Genomic DNA, 26,704 nt, shown 5'->3' with positions numbered 1-26,704 from the left:
TTTGTCAAACTCAACACCTGAGAAAGAAATAATCCAGTGAGGAAATGGACAGAAGACCTGAACAGACACTTTTCAAAAGAAGACATCCAGATGGCTGACAGACACATGGAAACACACTCAACATCGCTCATCACCAGGGAAATACAAATCTAAACCACAGGGAGATACCACCTCACAGCTGTCAGAATGGCACACATTAGCAACTCAGGCAACCATAGATGTTGGCGAGGATGCGGAGGAAGGGGAACCCTTTTGCACTCCTAGTGGCAATGCAAGCTGGTGCAGCCACTCTGGAAGACAGTATGGAGGTTCCTCAAAAAATTAACAATAGAACTACCCTATGAGCCAGCAATTGCACAACTACATATTTATCCAAAGGATACAGGTATGCTGTTTTGAAGGGACATGTGCACTCCATTGTTTATAGCAGCGCTAATGACAAAAGCCAAAGTATGGAAAGAGACCAAACGTCCATTGACAGATGAATGGATAAAGAGGATGTGGTACACACACACACACACACACACACACACACACACACTGGAGTATTCCTTGGCAATCAAAAAGAATGAAATCTTGCCATTTGCATCAATGTGGATGGAACTAGAGTATTGTGCTGAGGGAAATTAGTCAGTCAGAGAAGACAAATATCATATGACTTCACTCATATGTGGAATTTAAGATACAAAACAGATGACCATAGGGCAAAGGAAGCGAAAATAGTGTAAAAACAGGGAAGGGGACAATGCGTGAAACTCTTAAATGTAGAGAACAAACTGATGGGTTCCGGAGGGGTTGTGAGTGGGTGGGTGGATAAATGGGCAACGGACATTGAGGAAGACACTTGTTGGGATGAGCCCTGGATGTCAGATGTAGGGGATGAGTCACTGGATTCTACTCCTGAAATCATTAGTGAACTATATGCTCACTAACTTGCATGTAAATTAAAAAAAATGATGTGGTACGTACATGCAGAAACACTTAGCCTTATTATGAATGAAATCTTGCCATTTGCAACAATGCGGATGGACTTAGAGTGCCCATAAGCTAAATAAATCAGGCAAAGGAAGTCAAACAGCGTATGATTTCACTCATATGTGGATTCAAGAAATAAGGCAAATGAGCAAAGAAAGAAGAGAAAAAACACCCAGACTCTAAAATACAGAGAATAAAATGCTGGTTGCCGAAGGGAGGTGGGCGGCTGGGTGAAATAGTAAAGGAGATCAAAAGGAGAGAAGATACTCCAGAGGTAGCCAGTCTGTGACACTTGTGATGACCTCTGAGTAATGTGTAGAATTGCTCAATAACAAAAGTGCATTTCATTGTTAAGTATAACTTGAGTTGAATTAAAAATAAAAACTACTTAAAAACATCTTCATTTCCATATTTTTTCTCTTCTCTCTTTACCTGCCGACTTACTGACTTCAAAATATATAGAAATTGTAGGAATTTTAATGAGTAGTTTCATTATAATTTTATATTTTATGAGTATCATTAAGATTTATAATATTATATCTGAGAGTGACATTTTCTAGAATAAGAAATAGGGAGAAGTTTAGAAACTTGCTTAAAGTGACAGACATATAAATAGTGAAGCTAGAATTCAATATCATCACATGTGGTTCAACCTGTACATGGGCTCCGAGTTTCGTGCGGGGTTAGAAAAGATTTGGCTTAAAGAGCAGAGCATTTGGGAACTTTCAGTGATCTATACCTGCTTGCTTTTTCCGTACGGCAGGGACAGGAGTGGAGCACTTGGTAACTGAAATGAGAGGTGTCCCATAGGACAGACTGGAGGGGGAGAAGGGCTCTGAGGACAGAATCTGCCCATTGATGGCCTTGTTCAGGAATCCTTGCCACTGAGGTGGCTGTGGTCAAGGATTGACTGAGTTTATCCCTTGGGGTTGGGTGGGAAGGGCAGAGTCCTTGTCCCTCCAAAGGCTCAGCATTTGTGAACGTCTATGAAATCTCTATAAATATCTGATTGAGGAGGAAGAAAAGTTAATTCATGTGTTCTTCCAGGGTTTTTTGGGGGGGGTTACAGAGCTGCTTTTAGAGATGTTCCTATGATAGAATAGTGGGGATGTTTCATTTTAATTCTTGAAAGTTCTAAGAATAGAAGTGAGAAATTTATGCTGATATTACAGCTCTAACTCAGGCCTTCTAGGAAAGACTGGCTATCTGTGGAGTATCTCCTCTCCCCACAGACCCTGCACTGGAAAGCTGAGTAAATCTATTGGATGTATGGTTCACATGTTGCACACTTACTGCACATGATTCATCTTCAAAGTAAATCCGAATTGCGAGAGCAAATCTAGGAGCTCTCTATTGGATCTCATCTCCTTTACGAGCAATAAGGTAAGTTTTCAAACCCAAGTAAACTATGTTGTTTTCCTTGCCTCCCATGAAGGACTGGGTTTTAGGGAAGTTGCTATGATTTAGTTCTGTCTCCTGAGAAGCTTGAAGCTCAAGGAACATATTTATCTCTGTGATGAGAGGATCTGAATTTGTCAGGGCTCCCAGCTTTCACTGGCCTCTGCTTGAGGCAGCACAGTCTCAGGAAAAATTCTTATCGAAAGGGTGGGAGGTATATTTGAGGGGGCAGAGGTATAGTGTCCTCTACATATGGGTTTCTTTTTCTTTTAATGGATTAAATAAGCAGCTGATCCTCAATTTTTTAAATTTAGTTTAAATGGTTATTTATTTATTTCGAGAGAGACAGAGAGAGGAGAGATAGCGAAAGAGAGACTGGGTGAGTGAGAGAGCGAGAGAGAGACAGAATCTGAAGCAGGCTGTCAGCCCAGAACCCAATGTGGGCCTTGTCCCATGAACCGTGAGATCATGGCATGAGCTGAAATGAAGAGTCTGACACATAACTGACTGAGTCACCCAGGTGCCCCTATACAGGTGAATTTTTTGTTTGTTTAAATTTTTTAAAAATGTTTTATCTATTTTTGAGACAGTGTGACAGAGAGCGAGCAGGGGAGGGGCAGAGAGAGAGGGAGACACAGAATCTGAACCAGGCTCCAGGCTCTGAGCTGACAGCACAGCACCCAACGTGGGGCTCAAACTCATGAACTGTGAAAACATGACCTGAGCCAAAGTCGATGCTTAACCGACTGAGCCACCCAGGCACCCCCAGGCGGATTTCTTATTTACAAGGTTTACGTTCAGGAAAAGGATCCGGTTGTATACTGACCATATGCAGTCTCTATGGATTGATACACTCGATACCACGATTCTATGATACACTGTTCCGACGTCATGATATTAAAGTTGGCTATCCAGACCCCATGTAAAACCTGCTTACAGCTAAGAATTATATTCTCTTTCTGCTGTTGGGGTAAGAGGTATATATGGAGTGGAGGAATGAGAAACAAACTCTCTAGTGAAATCCTAGACAAGTACTCTTTATCCCTAATAGGATCCTTTGCTCAACCTTACACTGTGGGCTTAAATGATAAATATGAACATAAAAAATATATATAAATATAAATCTAATCATAAGTATCGATACAAATTCTGCTCTCTTTTTTAATCCCTTTTCAATTTACATCCATTTGGGAGTCAGGATACATACTGGGCATGGCAGTGCTTTTCTTCTTTCCAGGTTCATAGTTTCTGGCTTTATGCCGGCTTCACCCAAATAAATGGAGTCTGATGCTTTGCAGGGCAGTGGTGGGTGAGGTGTGGAGTGTTCAAGATGGAGAGATGACCATGGAGCACAAAGGCTTGAGTTCTGGTACTGGATGCTTTTTGACTGCTCTCTGCTAAGCTGCTTCCCAGCCTAGTCTGCAATGCACCAAATAGATCAATGTGAACTTGCTAATGTGATATGAATTCTAATGAGCAAAGATTTTAAAGAGAAAAGGAAAGAAGACTATAATCAAGGGTTGCATGATTCAAAACACACACACGCACACACACATTTTAGCAGTGGAAGATAAGTAGCAAGAAAATTGTTTGGGAAAACCTGGAAGGCTGTGCTCAGGAGATGGACAGGGTACTCTGGACACAGGAAGCAATGGAAGGTGGAGGTTATCAGACGAAGGTCATTTAGCCACTAAGAAATGCTAAAAATGTAGGGAATGAAATGGTCGGGACATATTCATGAGGGACAGCAAGTGTCAGGCATGGCTGGAACACACACGAGCAGAAGCCTTGGCAGGAAAGGTGGTAAGCAAGACTATGGCACAGGGTTTGAGGACTTCGAAAGTCATGGTGAGTATTTCAGCCTTTGCACTTGAAAACCGCAGTAACCCTTTAATCATAAGTTAAGATTCATCATATTTTTAGAATGCCCACTTTTCCTTTTGAATTGCAGCTAGGAGGTAAAAAGAGGGGAGGATGGAGAGAGAGGAGAAGAGGGAATTTCTGAAATTGCGTCCTTTATTTCTGTTTAGAAACATAGAGGGTCCACTTAACGAACTGTAGGATTGACCATTTGCAATACTGACGTTCATGAGATACCAGTCCGATTTTGTACTATGTATGAGCTAATAATGCTCACAGTGAAAACTCACGTAGTTATCTCCCTTGACATGTTATTTTTCTTCAACAAAATGGTGTGAGACATTTTATTTAGATTTTAATTTAGATTTAATTTAGATTTTAACAGTATTAGACACTGTGTGAAAGGAGTTTTTATGTCCCATGTTTTGAGAATCTAAACTGATCCTGTTTTAGATCAGTGAAAATACTCTGCATGATATTACGATGATGGATGTCTGTTACTAGTATGTACTGAAACCATAGAATGTACCACACTTAAGAGTCAACCTTGGGGTAAACTTTGGACTCTGGGTGATGAGGATGTGTCACGGTAGGCTCATCAGTTCTGGGAAATGTACCGTTCTGGCGGGCGATGTTGGTAATGGCAGGGGTGATATTTGGGTGGCGGCTAGGGACCATATGGGGAATCTCTGTACCTGTGTGTTGGTGTTGCTGTGAATGTGGCACTGGTCTAAAAAAATTAAGTCTTAGCAACAAGAACAAACTAAGAAGCAACAACGACCAAAAGATCTTATTAAAGCTGAGAGGAGGCGTGTGATTTTGCTGCCTCCTCCCCGCCCCCCACAGAGACAGCTGAGAGGGAGCCCATCTGCTCCTTCTCTGAGAGGGGAAGGGACAGGTCTGGAGTCACCACTGAATCATACTCGGGATGCCTGCTGGGTCAATCTTCATTCTGTTGGGGCCACAGCGGATCCACCTGTATGCTGTCCATTGAGTTTCTAATGCAGGGGATTCAAAGATGGATGTCTTCAGGGCAACCCTGACATCTTGAAGGGAGCAGGCACTCATTCCAGGTAAGCCCAAATCCAACTGGGCAAAATTTAGAAAAACCAGATGATTAAATTTTGATAAACAGCTGAATGATTCTGTTCTTCTGTGCTGAATAAATCTTAATAAAATCAGCTGTCATATCTTGTATATCTCCAAATCTCATACTTGACTGCAAACATATGTTCAGATTTCATAACGTGGCTTCCATGGCTTTGGCAGAGAGGGAACCTTACCTTTCCAAGTTTTTCTACTATGACACTAGAATCAGTCTAAACCAAAGGTTTCATATTGATCTTCTCTATTTGTCCCATCATCCCCATTAAAACGTTGGTTGGTTTCTTTCATGTCAAATGCTCTCACCCCTCTGATTTTCATGTCTTTGGACCACAAACTCTTTACAACCAAGGGCCTATTTTATTTCTGCTTTCATGTCATCATGGATCACATTTAGGGAGGCTGTTTGCACCTTGTTGTTGGTTTTTAGTGTTTATTAGCGATATTTGGAGATGCCATTCCCAGCTTCTGATCACCATGAGCAAATTAGCAGAAACCACAGTGCCGAGATGATTTCAGTCATTCGAAGAAGGAAATTGTCAGAGGCTCTGGCTGTAAAATTCTCTTTTGTCTGGCAAGAGAGTGGGACACAGGATGAAAAACGAGAGATGGCTAATGTCTGGGAAGGACAAGAGATCTGAATAAGTGTCTTTGCCCTGTTTTTATTAGGATGAGAAGGATTACAAACATAGCGATGGACGTGCACAAAGAGAGAATGAATTTGTCAACATTAACTTGTGGTTGTGAGGAAAAGGGGGTCCTGAAGGTATTTGGGGTTAGGGGTTTGGGTTAATACAAAACAAATCTGGGTGCAGGGCAATCAGGAGGAAGGTTGTTTACAGTGTATATGAGGCAGAACCTCTGTTTATCTTAGCTAGCCTAGGGCATGAGGCAGGTAGGGGAAATAACCTCAGAGTTAACAAGGCACCTTTTCTTTTGTTAACCCTCTCTGCTCTGGGCTGCTTTGCCTGCAGCGCAGCAGTGCAGAGTCCAATTCACCAATTTACCTAACTTGGCCCTATGCTCCTGCGAAAGCAGCTTTTCTGATGTAGCACTAAATTGGGAATGCTTTCAACCTGAACATCTAATCTAGTTTATTTCATATACCTATGTGTTGGGCACCTTTGCACCTGTTCCTATTTTAGGCCTTTGCCAATCCCTCTTTATGCTGGGGGTTCTGCACTGGTGTCTATTTTGGGGTGCCTTTACACCTCCTTATTCCTTCTTGGCGCCTTTTTGCCTCCTTATACTCGGGGTGCCTTTGCAACCCCCTATTCTTGGGGTGTCAATCTGGCTAACTCAAAGTCGGGTGTGATTGTTTTATGACTGTAATTCTCTATGCCTTGTTAACCCATCGGTGTAAGCCCAGAGGATTCCTAAGCTTATCCCCCACAGGCAATTAGTGTGAAAACAGTTGTGCAGCTGTATTAGGGGTAAATGAACAGGTAGATTAATATCTTGATAATATTAATAATCGTAATACAACATTGATGCCAATAATCTTAATGAAAGGACCATTCCAAAAGCATGTACTGCCTATCTGCATCTCTTATGCATTGTACATATTTAATTATTTAGCTTTCATAGAAACTCTAAAAGGTAGATTATTTTATTCCTCCCATTTACAGGTGAAGAAAATGAAGCCCAGCGATATATCGGGACTTGTGAAATATGGCACCATACTGTGCAGCAGTTGGGGTATGAATCCAGGTGGTTCAGCTTCAGCTTCGATGCTCTGTCACTGTGCTAACCTACCTCTCTGCTCTGCTTTAGGATGTTTGCATCTCAGGGAACCTGGTTCAGAATCTGACTTTCTTCAGTTAAAGCTGTAGTTCATCCCTTAACATAACCTGGAGTTTTTCACTGATCCGTCTGTCTCTTAGGAATTTTTACACTTCTCTCTGCAGATGGTTTCTATTCTTCTAATACCAACCATATAGTCTCTTACATAATGAATGATTTCATCTACATGTATGTTAAAACTCAAAAATCATTAAGAAGTGAGTATTATATGTTATGTTAAAGTATCTTTCCCCAGCTAGTAAAAAGTGGAGCTGGGATTTGAACCCAAGACATCTGACTGGAGCCACTGTGTTCTTGACCAAAAAATGTAGTTATTTTCTTGATGAATAGCCATCCCAGATAAAATATCAACATTGCAAAATATGAACTGAACAAACATAAAAAAATTCTCGTAACAGCAATATTTTCATTAAAAATGTAGTAAACATGTAAAAAAAGTAGTAAAAATGTAACATGAGGCTGGTGATAAAAATGTGTATGTATATAACAAAATGCAATTTTTTTCTACTAACCAAATGAGAGAATAAGATCATGTCATAAAATAACCTTTTTTGTTTGTTTGCATCTTCTGCAAAATCATGAACCTTGAAATATTGACCATATGTGTATATAGTAAAAAGATGTGGAGATAATCACAAATGTAAATATACTTAGAGAATGTTTCTTAAAAGACATATAAGAAAACCAATAGTTATTTCCAAAGAGTAGGATTATAGATACAATAATTGGGAGACAGCTTTTAAATTTTCTTTCATTCTTCTATGTACTTGGAATAATTAATGATAATCGTGAATTATTTCATCAAAAATATAGTTAATAAATGTACACAAAATATTGAAAAACGTTTTTAATAATTGTAAACAGCAATGGTAATCTCTAGCATTTGGGACAGGGGCGTCATACTTGGGAAATTAAGTTGTTATCTGTGTGAATCAAAATTGGAAGCGATATAAATATCTCAAAAGACAAATGATCAAAGAGATGACACTTAAAAAGCTTTACACAATGTCACATAATTAAATTAACAGTTAGACTAATGATAAACATAATAACATGGGAAGAAGTGTTATAATAGTCCCAAGTCAAAAATCAGGACACAAAATGATATTATATGATGATTTCAGTGAAAACTCAACATGTTATGAACAAATATTTGAAATAGAACAATCATAACACAGTATGTTGGAATTATGGGATACTTTTCAGATGAAATTTTTAGATGCATGCTGGTGACTTCAGGGTAAAATGAACATCTCTGAGTAACATCTCTGATGCCTATTTAGATTATAGGCATCATTAGGAATTTTATAGCATGTTGAATTCATAGGCAGAGATGCTCAATATTCTGAGTTTAGTCCCACAATACAGTCAAGAGGGTAAACAGTTTCCTCAATTATTCCAACCACAAAGTTGTCCTGACATTTGTTTTATAATGACATCAGAGAAGCTGACATTGAACATGAGAGGTGTAAGTAAAAGATTGTCAAAACAGACTTTTGTAAAGCATATTACATCCAAGATACAGATGGGATCAGAGATGAAGGGGTCAGGGACCTAAATGAGTGAACTGAACAGAGAATATTTTCTTCCAGAGGGATTCTCCAACGATATGAGTGCTTAATCATGGTGGAATAGAGTTTTTTTAGATTTCAAAGCAAATAGATAACACCTATATGTGTATCTGTGTGCATATACAATCTTTTAATTCTTAAGGAAACTCAGGATGAGCTAAGGCAAATGTTTGCACTCCCTTTTTCACATGAAAGCTAAATTATGAGATAGTTAAGGCACTTGCCCAAGGACAGTTCAAGTTCTGCAGTTTTCAATCTTGGTGGGAATCAGAATTTTTTAAGGACATTTAATTTTACCTCCCCAAATGCAAAGGCTTTGTTGATCCAAGGCAGTTAGCTTCTGAATCAACAGATAGATCTGGGAGAGGCTTGGGCATCTGCATATTTACCAAGAGTCATAGAGGATTGAAGGCAGTCAGAGGTAACATAACATGGAACAAAAGCAAGGCATTCAGAGTTCAGCCCACCGATCTTCCCAAGCTGTCACTTCTTTTCTTCTCTTTGCAGATTCAGCCCTTGTCCTCCACTGCACCTTACTTTCAGCCAGTAGAATTGCGATGAATAGCAGTGTGACTGAATTCATTCTTCTTGGGTTGACACAGGATCCAGGAAAGCAGAAGGCAGTATTTGGGGTCTTCTTGATCTTTTACCTTGCGACACTGTTGGGGAACTTTCTCATTGTAGTGACTATCAAAACAAGCAGGACCCTTGGGACTCCCATGTACTTCTTCCTGTTCTATCTGTCTTTTGCTGACACTTGCTTCTCTACAACCACAGCCCCCAGATTGATTGTGGATGCCCTTTCTCACAAGAAGACCATTTCCTACAATGAGTGCATGATTCAGGTCTTTACATTCCATTTGTTTGGGTGCATGGAAATCTTGGTGCTCATCCTCATGGCTTTTGATCGCTATGTAGCCATTTGTAAGCCCTTGAAATACACTACCATCATGAGCTGGCACTTTTGTAGCGTTTTGGTGATACTAGCCTGGGTGGGATCATGTATCCACTCTTTGGCACAAATTTTCCTGGCTTTGAGATTGCCTTTCTGTGGCCCCAACGTGATTGACCACTATTTCTGTGACTTGCAGCCCGTGTTGAAACTTGCCTGCATGGACACTTATGTGACAAATTTGCTACTTGTTTCTAACAGTGGAACCATATGCACGGTGAGTTTCATAATCCTGCTTACCTCCTATGTTGTCATCTTGTACTCTCTGCGTAACCACAGTGCTGAAGGAAGGCGAAAAGCCCTTTCCACCTGCACCTCCCACTTTATTGTGGTTGTCTTATTTTTTGGTCCATGCATATTCATATACACACGCCCCCCAGCTACATTTCCAATAGACAAAATGGTGGCTGTGTTTTATACAATTGGGACCCCCTTGCTCAACCCTCTGATGTATACACTGAGGAATATGGAAGTGAAAAAAGCCATGAAGAAATTATGGTGTAGCAAAGTATGACTTCTTTTGATACAGGATATTCAGGGATTCTAATGTATTTTTCCTTAACAGTTTGGTTTTCCTTCATGGACAGGCAAGGTGAATTATTCTCATTGTGGGAAAAATCCATTGGGAAATTTTAATTTCACTATTATTTTATATATTTAATTGAATTATTATGGATAAGTACGGATAAATACACATCCCTTTTTCACAGAGGATGACATTAGAATCGGATTACTTAAAATCCGTAAACATTGTGAACAACCTGGAGTGGCTCTCAGTTGAAATCTTTTGACAGCTGGCCATATTCACATGATAATTTCTCTTCCTGTACAATTTGTCTTCAGAAAAAAATATACTGACTATTGGCAGAATGATTGTGTGTATGTGTGTGTGTGTGTGTGTGCGCACTAATTCTTACAGATTTCATTCTAGTCCTTAAGAACTTGGATGTAGAGCTAATCCCTATGGAACCAGAACTTAGAAATGAAGGTTGTGGTCTTGACAACCTGGGAGTTGGAGAAGATGTTCTGAGAAAATTCTGTGGTGGAATGTGTGCCTGAGGCTGACTCACTGGGACATGAATGGACCCTCAAACTCCATGAAGAGCTGGAAACCTGAGTGAAAACCTGGACTGTCTCTGGAAAACACTCTCAGTGTTCAGTGAATGGTGGGAGAAGGAGAGTTTTACACTTGGCAGTGATGGGGAGTATCAGCCAGTGAACTGGTTTTTGGCAGGGTCCTTCTCTTTCATCTTCACAGATCAGGGTCAGTGAGGGGGTTTGGCAGCAGGAATATGCAGTAGGTTAAGGGGTAGAAGGGCACTAGAAAATAATGTACAGTGTAGAGAAAGCAAAGGTGAAAGGAAAGTGGTAACTGTATCCAGGTGGCATAGAAGAAGCTTTGCCTTTTTATATTGGATGATCACTTTTTGGATATCTGAACGTTTGCAGGGAAACAAATGCAGTTCCTGGTTGTCTGTATAAAATTGACCTAGATTAGCTTGACTTCCTTGGCTCTTACATTCATTTGCATATCGGGAAAACACTTTATTTATTTATTTATTTATTTATTTATTTATTTATTTATGATTTCCAATGGTGTCTGAAAATTCAAATTTTCTATTTCTCGGGAGAACCCAGGATTGAAGCTCCACACATAGTGCTTTTCAATTCTGGTCTTCTGGTTTTGTAGGAGAATGTTTAAATACATATTTTGATTTTTGAAGTTAACCAATTGAGATGTGCAATAAACACCCTACCACCATAACCACCACCACGTCCACCATCACCACATCATAATCTCATAATTAAGTACTGTCATGTGATGCTGTTTCAGTATCTGAATGTATAGTTCTCATAAAATTTGCACCAAGAAGAATTACTTTAAGTGATACAGGCTAATGAGAAAAGAATCCAATGACCTACATAAGTATGTGAGATACCAACTGAAGAGCAAATGTTATTGTGTCACATCAAAGATGGTGAAAGCTTTTTATTTGCCTTCCTTTGGGGGGCTATTTGTACGCTCTCTAATTTTAGCATCCTTGATGTGGAAAGATTTCTATTTCTTTTCATCACTGATGACCCCTTCTTAGCCCTTAGAAAGCCAGTGGTTAACTTCCAAATTCTGTACTCTTCCCAGTGAACTCTTTTGGGCTGGTCCCTAAAAGATTTCTTTATGGCTTCTGTGTGGTAGTTTCTGGGAAACGTCCAGGCATCTCTGCTCCCAAAATGTTCTATTAATGAAGAAACATTTCTAACATAGGCTGATGTCAAACAGTCACCCTCATCTGATACCAACCTGTCTCTCTTCCTTCCTTGACTTTACTTACCTCAGTCTGCTCAGTGCACCCATATGGAGGGTCCCATGCTAGATTCTCAGAGTAGGGCTCCATCACACACGCACGTGCACACACACACACACACACACACACACACACACACCACACACACCCCTGGGGTGAGGGACAGACATATCTCTACAGTGAATTCTCTAAAGCTGTTTTCACAAATTACTCAGCCACTTTATAACCCGACCACGCTTATATCCTTTATCTAGTTGTAGGATACTTCTGTTGATCATTTCCTTGGTTTGGAAGTAGCATAAGATGATTTAGGCACAAGTTCACATCCATTGTGTCTATTCAACATTTGAGTTTTAACACCTTGCTACATAAGAAAGGTTACATTATAAACAATTTGTATGACCACTGGACCTGAAGAGAATTTATTTTCATTTGGAAAGTGATGGTAGACAGCACTGGAGGGGCCAAGATGGTGGAGCAGCAGGGTAGTTTTTCTTTTCTCTGTCTCTTCCCTGAAATACAGTTAGATCATCACCAAACCATCTTGCACAACTAGAAAACAGATTTGAGGATTAACACAACAATCTGCAACTTGAGGCACAGAACTCAGCAGGTCCATGGTGCAGAGAGGTGAACTGGGGGAGAGAGAAGCTGTGGATAGTGGGGAGCTGTTTTTGCTTGTGGACAGAGGACAGAGACAGGGCGAGAGTACAGGAAATGCACTCCCTCTAACAGCAGCTGATGAGGAAGAGAGGGAGTAGAAAACCCACAAGGACTGAACAAGAAAGAGAGAAACAAAACTTAGAAAGAAAGTTTACGTTTACAAACTGGGGTTTTATCAAGAAAGGATGCTTAATTTTGTCAAATGGTTTCTCCATATCTATTGGCAGGTTCATGTCGTTCTTCTCCTTTCTCTTACTAATGTGATGTATCACATTGATTGATTTGTGGAAATTGAGTCATCCTTGCATCCCAGGTATAAATCCCACTTGATCGTGGTGAATAGTTCTTTTAGTGTATTGTTGGATCAGATTGGGTAGGATCTTGTTGAGAGATTTGCATCCATGTTCATCAGGGAAATTGGCTGTATTCTCCTTTTTAGTGGGGTGTTTGTCTGGTTTGGAATCAAGGTAAATGCTGGCCTCATAGAATGTGTTTGGAACTTTTCCATCTATGTCTACTTTTTGGAACACCTTCAAATGGATAGGCGTTAACTCTACTTTCAGTGTTTGGTAGAATTCCCCAGGAAAGCCATCCAGCCCTGGACTCTGGTTTTGGGGAGATTTTTGATTACAGATTCAGTTTCTTTACTGGTAATGGGCTGTTCAAATCTATTTCTTCCTATTTCAGCTTTTGTAGTTTATATATCTCTAGGAATTTGTCCATTTCTTCGAGATTGCCCAATTTATTGGCATATAACTGCTCATACAACTGTTTAATATTGTTTGTGTTTCTGCAGTGTTGGTTGTGATCTCTCCTCTTTCTTTCTCAATTTGATTTATTCGGGTCCTTTCCTTTTCTTCTTGATCAAGCTTGTTATAGGTTTACCAATTTTGTTAATACTTTCAAAGAACCAACTCCTGGTTTCATTGATCTGTTCTACTTTTTTCTTTTCAATTTTGATACAATTGTTTTCCACTCTAATGTTTATTATTTCCTGTCTAATGCTGATTTGGGGTTTTATTTGCTGTTCTTTTTCCGACTCTTTTAAGTATAATGCTAGGTTGTGTATCTGAGACCTTTCTTCCTTCCTTAAGAAGGCGTGCATGGTTACATACCTCCCTCTTATGACTGCCTTGGTTGTGCGCAGATTTTGTGCTATGGTGTTATCATTTTCTTTGGCCCATATACTTTTTATGTACCTCTTTAACTTCTTGGTTAACTTATTCATTCTTTGGTAGGATGCTCCTTAGTATCCAAGTATTTGTTGACTTTCCAAATATTTTCTTGTGGTTGATTTTGTGTTTCAGTGTTGTGGTCTGAAAATATACAAGGTATGATCTCAATCTTTTTGTACTTATTCAGGGCTGATCTGTGTCCCAGTATGCGATATTTTCTGGAGAATGTTCCACGTGCACTGGAGAAGAATATGTATTGTGCTGCTTTAGAATGGATTGTTCTGAATATATCTGTTAAGTATATCCAGTCCAGTATATCATTAAAAGCCTTTGTTTCTTTGTTGATGTTCCATTCAGATGATCTGTCCATTGCTGTAATTTGGGTGAAGTCCCCTATTATTATCGTATTATTGTCAATTATTTCCTTTATGTTTGTGATTCATTGATTTGTAAATTTGTTGTATCAAAACTTGGGGGCATAAATGATTACAATTGTTAAATCTCCTTAGTAGATAGACACCTTAATTATGATCTAATGCCATTCTTCATCTCTTGTTACACTCTTTATTTTAAAATCTAGATTTTCTGATATAAGACTGGCTACCCCAGCTTTCCTTTGGTAACCATTAGCATGATAGATGGCTCTCTATCTCCTTACTTTCAATCTGAATGTGTCTTAAGTCTAAAATGAGTCTCTTGTGAACAGCTTATAGATGGATCTTGTTTTTTCTTTTTTATCTATTCTGTTACTCTATGTCTTTGATTGCAGCATTTAGTCCGTTGACCTTTAGAGTGAGTACTGAACGATATGTACTTATTGCCATTGTGTTGTATGGAGTTGGAGTTTCTGGTGGTATTGTCTGGTCCTTTGTAGTCTTTGTTTCTTTTGATCTTTTTTGTTTTGTTTCGTCTTTTCTCCTCTCAGAGAGTTCCCCTTAAAATTTCTTGCAGGGCTTGTTTAGTGTTCACCAACTCCATCAGTTTTGTTTGTCTGGGAAACTTTTTATCTCTCCTTCTGTTTTCAATGACAACCTTGCTGGGTAACGAATTCTTGGCTGCATATTTTTCTGATTCAACATGTTGAACATATCTTGCCACTCCTTTCTGGCCTGTCAAGTTTCTGAGGATAGGTCTGCTGCAAACCTGATCTGTCTTCCCTTGTAGGTTAAGGACTTTTTTTTTCCCTTACTGCTTTCATGATTCTTTCCTTGCCTGAATATTTTGTGAACTTGACTATGATATGCCTTTTTGATGCCTGTTTTTGTTGAATCTAATGGGAGTTTTCTGGGCTTTGTGGATTTTGAGGTCTACTTTTCCACTATTATTTGCTCCCATGACCCTTCTACCCCTTTTCCCTCTCTTTGTCTTCTGGGACCCATATGATTTGGATGTTACTCCTTTTTAATGAGTCACTGAGTTCTCTCATTCTTATATCATGCTCTTTGCCTTTGTTTTCCTCTTTTTTTTTCTGCTTCATTATTCTCTATAATTTTGTCCTCTGTATCATGAATTTGCTGCTCTGCTTCATCCATCCTTGCCACCATAGCACCATTCGAGATTGAATGTCAGTAATAGCATTTTTAATTTCACCTTGACTGGAGCTTACTTATTTTATTGCCACAGAAAGGGATTCTTTGTGTTTTTTGTTTTTTATGTTACTTTGGGTATTATTCTTATTATAGTGATTCTAAATTCGTGTTCTGTCATCTTGCTTGTAACTGTGTTGATTAAGTCCCTGGTTGTCATTTCTTCCTTTTCTTTCTTTTGAGGTGAATTCCTTCATTTCATCATTTTGAAGGAAGAAAAAGAATTAACAAAATAAAGTAAATAAATAAAAATTAAAAAATTAAAATCAACACAAAAAAATCAAATGAAGGATGCTGGTCATAGGTGTGTTTTGGTCTGGTTGTGGAAAGAAGTTTGATTGAATAGAGAAAAAAAGGAAAGAAAAGAAGTGAAAAAAGGCAAACAGTTGAAAATTTAAAATAATGAATACAATAACATAGAATAAAAAGAAATGATGAAAGTGAAATCGATTTAAAAGTTCACAAAAATGGAAAAATACAGTAGAAAAAACTGAAGAAAAATCTTTTCATAAAAATGGGAATAAGTATCAATTTTTTCTCTTTATCTCTTCATGAACAAGAAAAGGAAATAAAATTACATATATAAAACAAAAGGATGGGTGCTGGATTGATTGTGAGTTGGTGGATGAATAAATGGGCAAAGGACATTGAGGGAGACACTTATTGTGATGAGCACTGGGTGTGAGATGTAGGGGATGAATCACTGGGTTCTACTCCTGAAATTATTAGTGAACTATATGCTCAATATCTTGGATGTAAATTAACAAATATAATTTGGTATGTACAATGCAGTAATAGCATTAAAATGAATGAAATATTACCATTTGCAAAAACATGGATGGACTTAGAGTGTCCATAAGCTAAATAAATCAGTCATAGGACGTCAAATAGCACATGATTTCACTCATATGTGGAATTTAAGAGATAAGGCAAATGAACAAAGAAAGGAAAAAGAAAAAAAAACACCCAGACTCTAAAATAAAGAGCAGAAAATGCTGTTTGCTGAAGGGAGGTGGGCGGCTGTGTGAAATAGTAAAGGAGATCAAGAGGAGCGAAGATACTCCACAGGTAGCCAGTCTGTGACACTTGTGATTAGCACTGAGTAATGTGTAGAATTGCTCAATAACAAAAGTGCATTTCATTGTTAAGTATAACTTGAATTGATTTAAAAATAAAAACTACTTGAAAACATCTTCATTTCCATATATTTTCCCTTCTCTCTTTACGTGACAACTTACTGACTTCAAAATATTTAGAAAGTGTAGAAATTTTAATGAGTAGTTTTCATTGTAATTTTATAATTTATGAGTATTTTTAACATTTATAATATTATATCTAAGAGTGACATTTTCTAGAATAAGAAACAGGGAGAAGTTTAGAAACTTACTTAAAGTGAGAGACACAAATAGCGAGGCATGAATTCAATTACATCACATGTGGTTCAACCTGTACATGGGCTCTGAGTTTTGTGTGGTGTTGGAAAAGATTTGCTTTAAATATCAGAGCATTTGGTAGCTTTCAGGAATCTATACCTGCTTGCTTTTTCCATAGGGCAGGGACAGGAGTGGAGCACTTGGTAACTGAAATGAAAGGTGTCCCTTAGGACAGACTGGTAGGGGAGAAGGGCTCTGAGGACAGAATCTGCCCATTGACAGCCTTGTTCAGGAATCCTTGGCACTGTGGTTTGCTGTGGCCAAGGATTGACTGAGTTTATCCCTTTGGGTTGGGTGAGAAGGGGAGAGTCCTTGTCCCTCCAAAGGCTCAGCATTTGTGAACATTTATGGAATCTCTATAAATATCAGATGGAGGAGGAAGAAATGTTTAATTCGTGTGCTCTTCCGGGGAGTTGTTTTGGGGTTACAGAATTGCTTTAAGAGACGTTTCTATAGCAGAATAGTGGGGATATTTCCTCTTTATTCTAGAAAATTATAAGAATAGAAGTGAGAAATTTTCTGCTGATATTACAGCTCTAACTCAGTCCTTTTAATAAAGACTGGCTGTCTGTGGAGTATCTCCTCTCCCCACAGACCCTGCACTGGAAAGCTGAGTAAATCTATTGGATATATGGTTCACATGTTGCACACTTACTGCACATGATTCATCTTCAAAGTAAATCCAAATTGCGAGAGCAAATCAAGGAGCTCTCTATTGGATCTCATCTCCTTTACGAGCAATAAGGTAAATATTCAAACCCAAGTAAACTATGTTCTTTTCCTTGCCTCCCACGAAAGACTGGGTTTTAGGGCAGTTGCCATGATTTAATTCTGTCTCCTGAGACGCTTGAAACTCCAGGAACATATTTGTCTTAGTGATGAGAGGATCTGAATGTGTCAGGGCTCCCAGCTTTCACTGGCCTCTGCTTGAGGCAGGACATTCTCAGGACCAATGCTTATTGGAAAGGTGGGGGGTATATTTGAGGGGGCAGAGGTATAGTATCCTATACATATGGGTTTCTTTTTTTTAATTGATTAAATAAGCAGCTGACCCTCAATTTATTTATTTTATTTAAATGTTTTTTATTTATTTTGAGAGAGAGAGAGGAGAGAGAGAGAAAGAGAGAATGAGTAAGGGAGAGTCAGGGAGACAGAGAGAATCCCAAGCAGGCTGTCAGCGCAGAACCCTATGTGGGGCTTGATCCCACGAACTGTGAGATCATGACCTGAGCTGAAATGAAGAGTCTGACACATAACTGACTGACCCACCCAAGCACCCCTATTCATGTGGATTTCTTATTTACAAGGCTTAAGTTCTGGAAAAGGAACAGGTTGTATACTGACCACATGCAGTCTGTATGCATTAATACTGTTGATACCTCGATCTGTGATATATTGATTGTTCTGCCAGTAATGATACTAAAGTTGGCTGTCCATACCTCCTGAAAAACCTGCTTACAGCTAAGAATTATATTCTCTTTCTGCTGTTGGGGTAAGGGGCATATATGGAGTGGAGGAATGAGAAGCAAACTCTCTATTGAAATCCGAGAGAAGTATTCTTTATCCCTAACAAGATTCTTTGCTCAACCTTACACTGTGGGTTTAAGTTATAAATATGAATATGAATATATATAAATAAACATAAACATAAACATAAATATAAATATAAATATAAATATAAATATAAATATAAATATAAATAAATTCTGATCTTATTTTGATCCCTCTTCAAGTTTGCATCCATTTGAGAGTCAGGGTATACATACTAGGCATGGAAGTGCTTTTCTTCTTTACTGATTCATGGTTTCTGGCTTTACGCTGACTGCACCCAAATGAATGGAGTCTGCTGCTTTGCATGGCACTGGTGGGTAAGGTGTGGAGTGTTAGAGTGGGAGAGATTACCATGGAGCACAAAAATTTGAGTTCTGGTACTGGTTGCTTTTTGACTGCTCTCTGCTAAGCTACTTCCCAGCCTAGTCGGAAGTGCACAAATTAGAACAATGTGAATTTGCCTAATGAGATGTGAATTCCAATGAGAAAAGATTTTAAAGAGAAAAGGAAAGAAGACTATAATCAAGGGTTGCATGATTCAAACACACACACACACACACACACACACACACACACACGCACACACACATTTTAGCAGTGGAAGGCAAGTAGCAAGAAAGTTGTTTGGGAAAACCTGGAAGGCTGTGCTCAGGAGATGGACAGGGTACTCTGGACACAGGAAGCAATGGAAGGTGGAGGTTATCAGACGAAGGTCATTTAGCCACTGAGAAATACTCAAAGTGTAGGGAATGAGATGGTCGGGACATATTCATGAGGGACAGCAAATGTCAGGCATGGCTGCAACACACACGAGCGGAAGCCCTGGGAGGAAAGGTGGTAAGCAAGACTATGGCACAGCGTTTGAGGACTTTGAAAGTGATGGTGAGTATTTCAGCCTTTGCACTTGAAAACCACAGTAACCCTTTTATCATAAGTTATGATTCATCATATTTTTAGAACGCCCACTTTTCCTTTTCAAGTTGTAGTTAGGAGGTAAAAAGAGGGAGAGGATGGAGCGAGGAGAAGACAGAATTTCTGAAATTGTGTCCTTTCTTTCTGTATAGAAACATAGAGTGTCCATCTGAAGAATTGTAGGATTGACCATTTGTAAGACTGCTGTTTATGAGTAACTGATTTTGTACTATGTATGAGCTAATAATGCTCACAGTGAAAACTCACGTAGTTATCTCCCTCGACGTGTTATTTTCTCCAATAAGATGGCGTGAGACATTTTAATTAGATTTTAATGAGTATTAGACACTGTGTGAAAGGAGTTTTTATGTCCCATGTTTTGAGAATCTAAACATAGATTTTATGTTTATGTTTATTTTATGTTTATGTTTATGTTTTTAGATCAGTGAAAATACTTTGTATGATATTACGATGATGGATGTATGTTACTAATATTTACCAAAACCATAGAATGTACCACACCCAAGAGTGACCCTTGGGGTAAACTTTGGACTCTGGGTGATGAGGATGTGTCACGGTAGGCTCATCAGTTCTGGGAAATGTACCGTTCTGGCGGGCGATGTTGGTAATGGCAGGGGTGATATTTGGGTGGCGGCTAGGGACCATATGGGGAATCTCTGTACCTGTGTGTTGGTGTTGCTGTGAATGTGGCACTGGTCTAAAAAAATTAAGTCTTAGCAACGAGAACAAACTAAGAAGCAACAACGACCAAAAGATCTTATTAAAGCTGAGAGGAGGCCTGTGATTTTGCTGCCTCCTCCCCGCCCCCCGCAGAGACAGCTGAGAGGGAGCCCATCTGCTCCTCCTCTGAGAGGGGAAGGGACAGGTCTGGAGTCACCACTGAATCATACTCGGGATGCCTGCTGGGTCAATCTTCATTCTGTTGGGGCCACAGTGAATTCCCCTGTATGCTCTCCATTGAGTTTCTAAGTGCAGGATGTACAAAGACTGATATCTTCAGGGCAACCCTGACATCTTGAAGGGAGCAGGCACCTCAGTCCAGATAAGCTCAAATCCAACTGGACTATGTTTAGAAAACTAGATGACTAAATTTTGATAAACAGCTGAATGAGTTTTTCCTTCTGCGCTGAATATATCTTAATAAAATCAGCTGTCATATCTTGTATATCTCCAAATCTCATACTTGACTGCAAAAATATGTTCAAATTTCATAACCAGGCTTCCATGGCTTTTGGCAGAGACAAAACCTTGCTTTTCCAAGTTTTTCTGCTGACGCTAGAGTCCGTCTAAACCAGCGGTTTCATATTGATCTTCTCTATTTGTCCCATCACCCCCATTAAAACGTTGGTTGGTTTCTTTCATGTCAAATGCTCTCACCCCTCTGATTTTCATATCTTTGCATCACAAACTCTTTACAAACCAGGGTATATTTTATTTCTACTTTCATGTCATCATGGGTCACATATAGGGAAGCTGTTTGCACTTTGTATTTGTTTTTTAGTATGTATTAACGATATTTGGAGTTGCCATTACCAGCTTCTGATCACCATGAGCAAATTAGTGCCAAGATGATTTCAGTCACTCAGGGGGAGGAAATTAGTGTGAAAAAGCATTGTGCAGATGCAGTATGGGTAAATGAACAGGTAGATTAATATCTTGGTAATATTAATAATCATAATGGAATATTGATACTAGTAATCATAATGAAAGAACCATTCCAATCACAGTTACTAAATACCTGCATCTCTTCTGCGTCGTACATACTGAATTATTTAGCCTTCATAGAAACACTAAAAAGTAGATTCTTTTACAGGTGAAGAAAATGAAGCACAGAGGTATGTAAGGACTTCTGCCACATGGCACCATACTGCGCAGTGGGTGGGGTATGAATCCAGCTGTTCCGCTTCAGCCTCGATGCTCTCACTGTGCTAACCTACCTCTCTGCTCTGCTTTAGGATGTTTGCATCTCAGGGAACCTGGTTCAGATTCTGACTTTCTTCAGTCAAACTATAGTTCATCTCTTAACAGAATCTGGAGTTTTTCACTGACCATCTGTCTGTTAGGAATTTTTACTCTTCTCTCTGCAGATGGATTCTATTCTTCTAATACCAACCACATAGTCCCTTACATAATTAATGATTTCATCTACATGTATCTTAAAACTCAAAAATCATTAACAAGAAGTGAATATTTTGCCCATTTTTGCCATAAGTCCAGGTAATTGTGATTTGATATTTAAAATCAAAGATGATTATGGAAGTATGAGAGAAGGGGATGGCAGTACCATTATAAAATGTTTTGCAAAAAGACTAAATTAGAATGGGAAAATGGACAGCTTGTAACATAAGAAAAGGAAAAAAGGTCAAGAAAAAGGGAAAAAGTAAAATCATAATAGGGAAAGTAGCAGAGGCGGGGACTTACATAGCTCTCGCTTATCATAAGCTGGATGTTTTTCTCATTTTATCTGCAGTGTAACCATGTTATGTGTAAAGTAGCTTTCCCCAGCTAGTAAAGAGTGGAGCTGGGATTTGAACCCAAGACATCTGACTGCAGCAACTGTGCTCTTGACCAAGAAATGTAGTTATTTTCTTGATGAATAGCCATCCCAGGTAAAATATCAAGATTGCAAAATATGAACTGAACAAATACAAAAAATTCTCAAGAGAACAACATTTTCATTAAAAATGTAGTAACAATGTAAAATGTGGTTGCTGATAAAAATGTGTATGTATATAACAAAATTCAATTGTTTTCTACTAACCAAATGAGAGAATAAGATCGTCATAAAATAACCTTTTTTGTTTGTTTGCATGTTCATCAGCTTTTCTGCAAAATCATCAACCTTGAAATATTGACCATATGTGTATATAGTAAAAGGATGTAGAGATACATTCATATGTAAATATACTTAGAGAATGTTTCTTAAAAGATATTTCTAAAAGAAAACCAAAAGTAGTTATTTCTGAGAGTGCGTTTATAAATTCAATAATTTGGAGACAGCTTTAAATTTTCTTTCATTTTTCTATGTACTTTGAAATATTAATGATAAACATGAATTATTTCATCATAAATATAGTTAATAAATGGACATACCATATTGAAAAACATTTTTACTAATTATCCACAGCAATGATAATCTCTAGCATTTGGGACAGCAGCATATTACTTGGGAAACTACTCTAAGTTGCTATTTATGTGAGTCAAAATTGGAAGCAATATAAATATCTCAAAGGACAAACAGTCAAAGAGATTCCATTTAAGACACTTAACACAATATCACATAATTAAATTAACAGTGAAACTAACGATAAGTATGGTAAAATGGGAAGAAGGGCTATAATAATTCCAAGTCAAAATCAGGACACAAAATGATATTATATTAAGATTTCAATGACAAACTCAATATGTTATGAACAAAAACTTGATGTAGAATAATCATAACATAGTATGTTAGAATTATGGGATATGTTTCAGATGAAGTTTTTAGAAGTATGCTGGTGAAATCAGGATAAAATGAATATCTCTGGGTTACAAAACTATTTAGATTATAGGCATCATTAGGAATTTTATGGCATGTTTAATTCAGAGGCAGAGACGCTCAATATTCTGAGTTTAGTCCCAGAGTACAGTCAAGAGGGTAAACAGTTTTCCTCTATTATTCCAACCTCAAAGTTGCCTTGACCTTTGTTATATAATGACATCAGGGAAGCGGACATTGAACAGGAAAGGCGTAAGTAAAAGATGGTCAAAATAGATTTACGTAAAGCATATTGCATCCAAGAAACTGATGGGTTCAGAGACGAAGGGGTCAGAGACCCAAAAATAAGCGAACTGAACTGAGAGTATTTTCTTCCAGAGGGATTCTCCGACAATATGAGTGCTTATTCTTAGTGGAATAGTCTTTTTTAGATGTCAAAGCATATAGATAAAACGCAAAACACATGAGATATATGTGTGTATCTGTGTGCATAAACAATCTTTTAATTCTTAAGAAAACTCAGGATCAGGTAAGGCAAATATTTGCACTCTGTTTTTCATATGAAAGCTAAATTTTGAGATAGTTAAGGCACTTGCCAAAGGAGAAGTGAAGTTCTGCAGTTTTCAATCTTGGTAGAAATCATAATTTTTAAAGGATATTTAATTTTATCTCCCCAGATGCGAAGGCTTTGTTGATCCAATTCAGTTAGCTTCTGAATCAGCAGATAGATCTGGGAGAGGCTTGGGCATCTGCAGTTTTACCAAGAGTCATAGGGGATTGAAGGCAGTCAGAGGTAACATAACATGGAGCAAAAGCAAGGCATTCAGAGTTCAGCCCACCGATCTTCCCAAGCTGTCACTTCTTTTCTTCTCTTTGCAGATTCAGCCTTGTCCTCCACTGCACCTTACTTTCAGCCAGTAGAATTGCAATGAATAGCAGTGTGACTGAATTCATTCTCCTTGGGCTGACACAGGATCCAGGAAAGCAGAGGGCAGTATTTGGGGTCTTCCTGATCTTTTACCTTGCAACACTGTTGGGGAACTTTCTCATTTTGGTGACTATTAAAACAAGCAGGAGCCTTGCGAGTCCCATGTACTTCTTCCTATTCTATCTGTCTTTTGCTGACACTTGCTTCTCTACAACCACAGCCCCCAGATTGATTGTGGATGCCCTTGCTCAGAAGAAGACCATTTCCTACAATGAGTGCATGATTCAGGTCTTTACACTCCATTTCTTTGGGTGCATGGAAATCTTGGTGCTCATCCTCATGGCTTTTGATCGCTATGTAGCCATTTGTAAGCCCTTGCGATACACAACCATCATGAGCCGGCACGTGTGCAGTGTTTTGGTGATTCTAGCTTGGGTGGGATCTTGTATCCACTCTTCGGCACAAATTTTCCTGGCTTTGAGATTGCCTTTCTGTGGCCCCAATGTGATTGACCACTATTTCTGTGACTTGCAGCCCTTGTTGAAACTTGCCTGCATGGACACTTATGTGATAAATTTGCTAGTTGTTTCCAACAGTGGGGCCATATGCACGGTGAGTTTCATAATCCTGCTTATGTCCTATATTGTCATCTTGTACTCTCTGCGTAACCACAGTGCTGAAGGAAGGCGAAAAGCCCTTTCCACCTGCACCTCCCACTTTATTGTGGTTGTCTTATTTTTTGGTCCATGCATATTCATATACACACGTCCCCCAGCTACATTTCCAATTGACAAAATAGTGGCTGTGTTTTATACAATTGGGATGCCCCTGCTGAACCCTCTGATCTATACACTGAGGAATATGGAAGTGAAAAAAGCCATGAAGAAATTATGGTGTAGCAAAGTATGACTTCTTTGGATACACGATATTCAGGGATTTCAATGTATTTTTCCTTAACAGCTTGGTTTTCCTTCATGGACAGGCAAGGTGAATTATTCTCATTGTGGGAAAAATCCATTGGGAAATTTTAATTTCACTATTATTTTATATATTTAATTGAATTATTATGAATAAGTACGAATATATACACAACCCTTATTCAGAGAGAATGGCATTAGAATAGGATTACTTAATATCCATAAATATTGTGAACAAACTGGGCTGGCTCTCAGCTGAATTCTTTTGATACCTGGCTATATTTACATGATAATTTCTCTTCCTGTACGATTTGTCTTCAGAAAATAATGTATTGATTATTGACAGAATGAGTGTGTGTGTGTGTGTGTGTGTGTGTGCGCGCGCACACACTAATTCTCTACAGATTTTATTCTAGTCTTTAAGAACTTGGACATAGAGCTAATCCCTATGGACCCAGAACTTAGAAATGAAGGTTGTGGTCTTGACAACCTGGGAGTTGGGGAAGATGTTCTGAGAAAATTCTGTGGTGGAATCCTTGCCTGAGCCTGACTCACTGGGACATGGATGGACCCTTAAACTCCACGAAGAGCTGGAAACCTCAGTGAAAACCTCGACTGTCACTGGATAACACTCTCAGTGTTCAGTGAATGGTGGGAGAAGGAGAGTTTTACACTTGGCAGTGATGGGCGGTATCAGCCAGTGAACTGCTTTTTGGCAGGGTCCTTCTCTTTCATTGTCACAGATCAGGGTCAGTGAGGGGGTTTGGCAGCAGGAATATGCAGAAGGTTAAGGGGTAGAAGCATGGCTAGAAAACAATGTACAGTGTAGAGAAAGCAAAGGTGAAAGGAAAGTGGTAACTGTATCCAGGTGGGATAGAAGCTTTGCCTTTTTATATTGGAGAATCACTCATTGGGTATCTGAACGTTTGCAGGGAAACAAATGCAGTTTCTGGGTATCTCTATAAAATTGACCTAGATTAGCTTGACTTCCTTGGCTCTTACATTCATTTGCATATCAGGAAAACACTTTGTTTATTTATTTATTTATTTATTTATTTATGGTTCCCAATGGTGTCTGAAAATTCAAATTTCCTATTCCTTGGGAGAACCCAGGATTGAAGGTCCACATTACTGCTTTTTGATTATGGTCTTCTGGTTTTGAGAGGAATGTTTAAATACTTATTTTAATTTTTGAAGTTAAACTAATTGATATCTGTAATAAACACCCTACCACCATAACCACCACCACCTCCGCCACCACCACATCTTAATCTCATAATTAAGTACCGTCATGTGATGCTGTTTCAGTGTCGGAACTTACAATTCACACCAAATTGACACCAAGAAGAATTACTTTATGTGATATAGGCTAATGAGAAAAGAATCCAATGACCTTCCTAAGTATGAGATCATTTCTAGCAACTGAAGACCAAATGTTATCATGTCTCATCTAAGATACCCAAGACTCCTACATAGAAAGAAGTGGCAGAATCAATAGTTAAATCCCAAAGAGAACATTTGTCAGAGCTCTCAGTGCCATATTTACAAGAGGAAATTATGTTTTATGTTCTAAGTGAAGACTCCTGATCTTCCTAGTTTTGTGTCTTGCAGTTTCATTTCTGAAGCATGAATCTGGTCATGTGAAGTTTATATTTAGAATAATCGATTCTTAAGTGACCAAGACATAATAAAAATAAACATTTAATTCTTATCATTTGTTGATTTTTAAAATTTAATATAGTGGGAGAAAGAAAATATTCATTAGTATTCAGAAAGCTGTGGGAATTTTCTTCTCATGTTTAGATCATTTAGGTCCAGCTTCCCTTAGATTTTAGATAAAGTCAGTTCATAGGGGTGGAAGAAGTGGTCAGGGGACTAAAAAGTCTTACTTGACCTGGTACCTTAACATACTCACTCACCCAGTCTGGTTCTGGCAAATAGTGAAAGATTTTTCTTTGACTTCCTTTTGGGGGATTTTTGTAGGCTTTCTAATTTTAGTATCCTTGGTGTGGGAAGAAGATTTCTGTTTCTTATGATCACTGATGACCCCTTGTTAGCCCTCAGAAAGCCAGTG

The 26,704-nt window shown here is 38.6% G+C and overlaps 2 protein-coding genes across 3 annotated transcripts; both read left to right on the top strand.

Annotated features, from left to right (window-relative positions):
• Positions 1-9,268: 9,268 nt before the first annotated feature.
• Positions 9,269-10,177, top strand: LOC144613100 (olfactory receptor 4C11-like). The gene has a single exon (XM_078434018.2). It carries the CDS (start codon positions 9,269-9,271, stop codon positions 10,175-10,177), a length of 909 nt encoding a protein of 302 aa, XP_078290144.2.
• A 12,595-nt stretch (positions 10,178-22,772) lies between these two features.
• LOC132674739 (olfactory receptor 4C11-like) lies at positions 22,773-24,622 on the top strand. Of its 2 annotated transcripts, XM_081790175.1 has the most exons (2): positions 22,773-22,786; positions 23,722-24,622. In XM_081790175.1, the coding sequence occupies exons 1-2, from the start codon at positions 22,773-22,775 to the stop codon at positions 24,620-24,622; spliced, it is 915 nt and encodes a 304-aa protein (XP_081646301.1). The 2 variants fall into 2 exon arrangements, with proteins under 2 accessions (XP_081646301.1, XP_060483270.3); XM_060627287.3 differs by lacking the exon at positions 22,773-22,786 and having other exon boundaries at positions 23,714-24,622.
• Positions 24,623-26,704: the final 2,082 nt, after the last annotated feature.

The sequence above is a fragment of the Panthera onca genome, chromosome D1, assembly GCF_046562875.1.
Source record: "Panthera onca isolate mPanOnc1 chromosome D1, mPanOnc1 haplotype 2, whole genome shotgun sequence".
Classification (NCBI taxonomy): domain Eukaryota; kingdom Metazoa; phylum Chordata; class Mammalia; order Carnivora; family Felidae; genus Panthera; species Panthera onca.
Note: the sequence above shows the minus strand (reverse complement) of the source record. Positions and strands in the feature narration are given on the sequence as shown.

What these genes read in the sequence shown, in the direction of transcription:
- LOC144613100 (XM_078434018.2), top strand. Translation starts at nt 9,269, where the DNA reads ATGAATAGCAGTGTGACTGAATTCATTCTTCTTGGGTTGACACAGGAT.